A 7,446-nucleotide genomic window follows, 5' to 3' on the forward strand; every position below is an offset into this window, starting at 1 on the left:
GTTTAAGCCGGACGTGGTATGATGATTCCCCTTATATATATGGAGCTGGTTTTGGGGTGACCTCACAGGCTGACAAGAATGTAACGATTGCATATCCTCCTAAAGCGTCAAAAGATATTGCTCCGTTAGACGTTTATAGAACATCAAGAAGCATGGGGCCTACTGCAGCAGTTAACCAAAATTATAACCTCACTTGGATTTTTCAGATGGATGTTAATTTCACTTATCTTGTGAGGCTTCATTTCTGTGACTACAATTTTGAAAAGGTGAATCAGATGGTGTTCAGCATTTTTATTAACAACCAGACAGCAGAGCCAGATGCCGATGTGATAGCTTGGTCTGGAGGAAAAGGAGTGCCCATGCACAAGGATTATGCAACATATGTAAATGGTAGAACCGGTGATGATCAACTATGGGTGGCTTTGCATCCTAATGTGGAAGCAAAACCTGAATACTATAATGCAATCCTTAACGGACTTGAGGTCTTTAAGTTAAACGATCCAAAGAGGAACTTAGCAGGCCCGAATCCCGAGCCATCAGAGATGAAAGCTGAGGTTGAGAATGAGCGGGGAAGTTTTACTTCTCCATCAAAATCGAGCAAGATTGGCATAATCGTAGGTTGTATTTTAGGCTCGCTGGCTAGTTGTGGTCTAGTTGTTGGACTCATTGTTTTTCTCAATAACAGAATGAGAAGGGACAAGACACATATGTCTTCCAGTGGTGGTGCATGGCTGCCAATCTATGGAAGTTCTCATTCCTCAGGGATGAACACGACGAGCAAGAGTACTAGTGGAAGCAGCCGAATCTCAAATCTTGCTGGAGGGCTCTGCAGGCATTTCTCCTTAGCCGAGATAAGACAAGGAACCAATGGTTTTAGTGAGTCTCGTGTTATAGGGGTAGGGGGATTTGGGAAGGTTTACAAAGGAGTCATCGATGGAAAGACAACGGTTGCTGTCAAGAGAGCCAATCCCTCCTCTGAACAAGGTATTCACGAATTCCTAAACGAAATAGAGTTGCTCTCTAAACTAAGACACCGGCATTTAGTCTCTCTGATTGGTGCTTGTGAAGAAAACAATGAGATGATACTGGTTTATGATTATATGGGCAACGGGACTTTGCGCGAGCATCTTTACAAGAACGCAAATCCCCCGATATCATGGGAACAGAGATTGGGCATTTGCATTGGTGCTTCAAGAGGGATTCACTATCTCCACACAGGTGCAAAGTATACAATCATTCATAGGGATGTAAAAAGCACAAACATTCTGTTGGATGATAAATGGGTAGCTAAAGTTTCTGACTTTGGGCTCTCGAAAACAGGCCATAATCTCAATCAAACGCATGTCAGCACAGTTGTGAAAGGAAGTTTTGGGTACTTGGATCCTGAGTACTTCCGAAGGCAGCAGCTGACGGATAAATCCGATGTGTATTCCTTTGGAGTTGTACTCTTTGAAGTACTGTGTGGAAGGCCAGCCCTTAATCCCAATCTGCCAAAAGATCAAGTAAGCTTAGCAGATTGGGCAATGCTAAATCATAGGAGGGGTACTTTGGGGGAGATTCTTGATCCAAACATCAAAGGAGAAATCAGTGCTGAATGCTTGAAACACTTTTCAGAAACAGCAGTCAAATGTTTATCTGATCATGGGACTGATCGTCCAACGATCGGGGAAGTTCTTTGGAACCTTGAATACTGTCTCCAATTGCAAACCAACCCTGATGGAGCGAAAATGGTGGCAAAGCAGAAAGCCAACAACGCTTGTGCTAACTATGGAACATTGTTAAGCATTGAGGAGGAGAAGGAGAAAGCATGTCAGGAGTTTGAGAAGCACAGTGCAAATACAGAGGCAGACAATCCACATGGGAGATGAATGAGATTACGAATCAGTCGATTCTTGATTACATGTTTCGTTTGCGTTCAAGCAGAGTTTCAGATCCGTGATTTAGAGGCTTGAACCACACAGTTAGAGGTTGAGGAACTTTTTTCAGCTCAGAGTGTATGTTTTTCTTTTTCCTATTTGTGTGTCTGTGTTTTCATCATAAATTCATACACTTAGCTTCTCCGTGTGAGTTGAACTGGATTGAAATGTCAATATACACTGTGTCCTGCCATTTCAGAACCTCTAACATGGATCCCAGAAAACCATTTCAATCATTTCAAGACAGCTACGCATGATTATAAGTAACCAACCTTAACTTTATCAATCGAGCTAACCATCAAAGCATTAAGCAAGAAATCAAGATTCATGAATCAAGACTTAAATTATAGCTTCCTGGATACCCAAAACTTAGCTTGTCAACATAAAAATTCAGCAACCCACAAAAGTTTTACATTCAACAACTCCAAAACCACCAAAAATCAACTCCAAGACGAGATCTTGGAGGCCTTCCTTCCACCATGACCCTCCTCACAAAACTACTCATTCAGCCCATTCAACATTTCCCAACACTCACCTTCCTTTGTAATGTTCTTTTTAACAGAGTAGTCCAAGGTTGTGATTGGCTTGAGATAAACTCCAATAGATTTCACACTATTGTAATCAGCAGTGCCATGAAAACCACCAAACTGGCGGTTTTCTCCCAACCGGAAGCTGAATTCTTTGTCGTGGCCGCTGAATCTGCCAAACGGGCCGTACTCTCCGTGGTTGGTGCCGAATGTGATTGAACATAAATGGCTGTTGTTGTAGCTCTTGTGCCCACTGATCCAAGTTATGTACTCTGCTGGGTGATTCAGTTTCACCTGCCAAGTTTGATCAGTCGTTAGGTACTGATCCTGACAGAAAATGATCATTTGTTCTTATCAATTGGTCCAACATACATTGATCTTTCCTAAGAGATCAAAACATATATATCACAACCTAACAAGAATACACTGAAAAAAAAAAATGCATACATGAAACGAATGTCTGAATTTGGACAAGGAGAGAAGAAATGAATCAACAACGTAACTTACAACATCAAACTTGTAGCCATCATTAGTACCATATCTCTCAGACAGCACAAGACTTCCATTCTCAGCATACTGGAACTGGATGGAGTTGATCTCATCGTCGTGAGAAACGAATATCTGAACAATCTTATTCCGACCCTTTTCATCCCACGGATTCCCATTTTTGCTCCCCACTGCACCTACCTTGATCATGCTCGAATCATCATCGCCCATTGCAGACAAAAAACGTCGAAAATTAAGCAATTGATTCTTTTGATTAATGCTAAATTTATGAAAATGTTGACGGAATTTTGGTCTGATATATATATATACACACACATATATATGAACAGAAGAGTTGTTGTGTTTATGCAGAAGAAATGAAGTTGTTTAAGGCGGTAAGAAAGTCATTGATGAACGTGGAGACCAAATATTTGCATGTTTGGGTATATATAATTCTACTTGACAACTCATTGGAGTGATCGTAGTCTGTTTGAACAGGTTGGTCTGATCAGAGACCCTTTTAATTGGTTGAAATAATAAACAGTATGGATCTTGTCATGTTAGAAAACTTAAAGGAAAAATCGCAATTTTTGTTTCAAATATTAAGCCTTTTTTATTTTAGTATTATTATGATTTTTTTTAGATTGTATTCAATTAACACAAATGTTAATGACTTTATTACATTATTGGAAAAAAAAACGCACCTGAAAATTAAAATTAGAAAAATAAAATTTTAACTTACGGGATGCACACTACAAAAAAATTATTTTATAATAACAACTTTTGTAACGACCACGTAATTAATTTGTAATTGCTTTTTTAATTTATAATGACTTTTGTAATGGACACTCCTACCGCAGTTTTTTTTTGTCCTTACAAAATATTTGTTACGATTTTCGTACCGGCCACGCCTGACAGTTACAATTGTAGTCCAATTCAAAAAAATACATTTGAACCTACTTTTGACGACTTATTGAATTTTGATTTAATTGTTATTGGAACGACCTTTATAACACATATATGTATGGTTGTACTTGAACTTTGGCTCGTTTTTGGATTACAATTTGTAATAGTCTTGCATTACGTTGTAACGGTTTTTGTATTGACTTTTTCAACAGTTTCTATAATAGCCTTCGTAAAACCAAATGCATATGTTGGTTTTGATTTTGTATTTGTCTTTGTTATTATTTTCTTATACACTGCTTTAGTAACGACTTTTGGGACGGCTTTTTTTAACATTGAAAACCATCTTTTGCACGATCTTTGTAACAACTTCAAGATTATATGACTGTAATTCGTATTCCAAAAGCTGCTACAAATACAATGACAAAAAAAATATTTTGTTTAATAATTAATTGTATTTAATCTATTTCAATATTTATTTTTTTAAAAATAAATTATTGAAAATTTTGTTATATGAAGGTAGTTTTAATTTATTAATGTGCAATATTAAATAAACAAGTATATAATACAACAATAAAATAAAAATAATTTAATTATAAAAACAAAAAGATCATTTTTACATTGTATTTTTACAAAAAAAAAAATCCTAATCTAAATCAGCATCCCTTCGGCCGCATGTTCGTCATCGACGTCGGGTACTGGGGCATCAGCTAGAGGCTGGGGAACTGAGGATCAGGCCAGGTGAGGGCGATGGAGCAATGGAACTGATGGGCTGTGATGGGCCAACAATCGTGTCGTAGCCCTCGGAGCTGAGGCTGAATACTCGGCCCCTTTTTCGGCCGCCCGCTGCTGACAACCACACCTGTTGCTCATTCAGGGCCATCAAGCCTTAAGATGACAGTGGAGGGTTTTGATCATTGTTTCGCTGGCTCTGACGTTCCTCCATCATCCTCATGAAGAGATCTAAGGATGGACTACTTCCCTCGCGAAGCCATACAGGGAGGTATTCACGTTTTTCGAGGGTTATCCCCCAACTGCATCTAGTCGAAAGCTTCCCTAAATAGTATATCTCCTGAGCTTTCAGAATCTATGAAAATTCGCTTATTTCATAATTGGCTAGTAAGACAGTGATGACTAAAATCTCATTATAGGAAGTTTTAGATCCTGATCGTTCTGCTCGCTCGAATTGGATAAGTGGAGTGTCCTCCATCGCCTTAACATCCAACACCTCATTCAAGGCTACATCTTATACTTCTCTTATTTGTGACATTGTAGCGTGGTGGGAATCACCCTCGATAGTTCCTCCAGCTATCATTCGTATGATTCCTTTGCGAGAGGGGTCATTGACCTCGATTCTGCTTTCAAGAGCATGTTTGGATCTTTTCTTAGGGAGGGGTTATGGGTTAGAGACTTTTGCCCCCTTTGACTTTTCAGCCTCTTATTTCTGATATGGTCTTGTCCCTCTAGCCTTCTCCCATAACACATATTTCTATAGGTATCCATTTTGGATCTTGAGGTGTCAATATTTTTCAGTGGTATAATCGTAATCATTGTGAAAACAACAGAACTTAGGGCTATGGGGGCTATCCTTCCACGACTTGGGGTGAGCTAATAGACCTTTCCCTTCTACTGCCATGAGAGCTTGAGTGATGGACAAGTCAACGAGTTCCACATTCACTTTTTGGAAAGATGGTTTTTTGTCTCGAAGATTAGTTCGCGGTTTCTTAGAAGGGGGCTTTCTTTCATTTTTTTTCCTCTTTTCCCCATGGTTCTCCCTCTTGGAGGCTCGAGCATCTTCCATGTTGATGTATTTTGCAGCACGAGCAAGAAGGGCTTTGAACTTGGATACGGGCTTCTTGGCCAGGACTTAAAAGAAATCTCTGTCCAAGAGCCCCTATGAGAAAGCACTAGCTTTTACTTCTTGGGTAGCGGAGGGCACCTCCAAGGTAGCTGCATTGAATCTTTGGAGGTACTCCTTCAAAGGCTCGTTCTCCTTCTACTACACAACAAAAAGACTAAGTTCTGCATCTTGTGCCCGCAAGCAATTGGTTAAACCACTGTTATGCCGCCCTACCAAAGATAATGACGAAAACACGACATTTGATGGAGGAGGGTTGCATTCTCAAAGTGCGAGAGATACTCTTGTGGGTCAGTAGTGCCATCGTCTTCAGCAATAGCTGGGTACGATAATTTGTGGGAGTTCATGCGCTTTCACTGTGTCTGTGAAGGGGACACCCTGCTGTTTATCTTTAAGGGGCCTTGCAATCTAGTATTGCATATCCTGTCTTTCTATTACTGGAGGCGTGGGTATGGAGATGCCTCCCTCAGTTTCTTCTTTAAGGACACTTACATCAGACAGAGCGGTTGTGCGGGTGGGGACCAGTGCTACCACCTGCTCTTGAATAGCTGCCGAAACTATCTGTTGAATGATTCCCAACAGGGTTGGGGATAATTCTCCCGAGGAAGTGCTACATTTTGCGGGTTAGCCACAGGACCTGTAATTCTAGGAGGTGGTGACACTAGTGGTAGAGGTGCTGGGGCGGAATCTCCATTGGTCGGGGCCAGGGATGTCCTTGTAAGAACTTGCAAAGCCTGAGCGTTGCTAGGTACCTCCACAGCTTTCTGCTTGTTGATGGCGTTGCATTATAACTCACATCTTGAACTCTATGTTCCCGCAAACTGCGCCGATTGATGCATGTGAAAATAGTACGAGCCCAACAAGCTTGGACTTTTATGTTGGATTCGGGCCAACAAATAAATGACTTAAGAAATGAAACTTGCAAAATAATACATTAGCACTCTAACGCTCAATTTAGTATCTAATTTAAGAGAAAATAATCGTAAGAGATGAAATGTAATAAGAAATTGAGATATGATGATTAGATTCATGAGCAATCATGTTAAGAGTGTGATTTGAGTGTAAAATCACAACTCCCAACAATACTTTTGAGTTTGGAAGGTGTCCTCTGCCTGGGGACCAAATCTGTATTTATAGAGAGGTGCCTTCCTGCGATGGGAATCTTCACAGTTTCCTTAATTTTCGGATAAAAAAGGTGAAGTTTGTTTGGAGAAGTCTTGATCTATTTTTATCTACTGTTAAATTTGTTTTTTGAAGAACTATATCCGAGTTTGGGGAGATCTTTCATCACAACTTCTACTTGTTGAGGGAGTCCTAGCCGACAAATAGTCCAAGACTTTGGGGGGACCTCCCTAGAACCGTATCCTCCATGTTGGATGAGGGGGGACACTTGGCGAGCTAAGTATGTGCCGTGTGCACATGTGAGCACAGGCCTTGGGCCAAACATCTTTGGTTGGGTCTTTCTTCGGGGCTACTTTCATGAGTACATCGGGTCTCCTCCTTCTTCTTGTGTGTTGTGGACTTCATTGGACTGTTAAGTACTCTTGAGCTTTTTCATTCCTTCTTGGACCGAATTTATCTGGGCCACATGTATCACTAATATTTCTTTACAGTTCTGCATATTAACTAAAGAGTTAGTGATTATAATTTAATAGCAAAGTAATTAACCTACAAAATAATTAATAACTCTAAAAGTGAACCATTTCTGGGAAGGAAATTAAGTTTACTACTTGATGGAGGTCAAACAATTAAAAAC

General features: G+C 40.0%; 2 protein-coding genes across 2 annotated transcripts in view; one reads left to right on the forward strand and one right to left on the reverse strand.

Moving 5' to 3' along the window:
- LOC105156842 (receptor-like protein kinase ANXUR1) overlaps positions 1–2,124 on the forward strand; it is a gene marked incomplete in the record, with an annotated part of 3,367 nt that extends 1,243 nt beyond the window's left edge. Inside the window, 1 exon segment of the mRNA XM_011073080.2 lies at positions 1–2,124. Coding sequence (XP_011071382.1) covers positions 1–1,868 — 1,868 coding nt within the window.
- On the reverse strand, positions 2,254–3,325 carry LOC105156843 (inactive protein RESTRICTED TEV MOVEMENT 1-like). The gene is made up of 2 exons (XM_011073082.2): positions 2,951–3,325; positions 2,254–2,737 (listed from the first exon to the last, which is right to left on the reverse strand). Exons 1-2 carry the CDS (start codon positions 3,158–3,160, stop codon positions 2,414–2,416), a joined length of 534 nt encoding a protein of 177 aa, XP_011071384.1. The 5' UTR covers positions 3,161–3,325; the 3' UTR covers positions 2,254–2,413.

This window comes from Sesamum indicum, linkage group LG3 (assembly GCF_000512975.1).
Source record: "Sesamum indicum cultivar Zhongzhi No. 13 linkage group LG3, S_indicum_v1.0, whole genome shotgun sequence".
Classification (NCBI taxonomy): domain Eukaryota; kingdom Viridiplantae; phylum Streptophyta; class Magnoliopsida; order Lamiales; family Pedaliaceae; genus Sesamum; species Sesamum indicum.

Excerpts from the sequence above, each read along its gene's own strand:
- LOC105156843 (XM_011073082.2), bottom strand. The coding sequence starts at position 3,160 with ATGGGCGATGATGATTCGAGCATGATCAAGGTAGGTGCAGTGGGGAGC. Across the intron at positions 2,738-2,950 it reads ATGGCTACAAGTTTGATGTT|GTGAAACTGAATCACCCAGC; the intron begins GTAAGTTACGTT and ends CAAACTTGGCAG.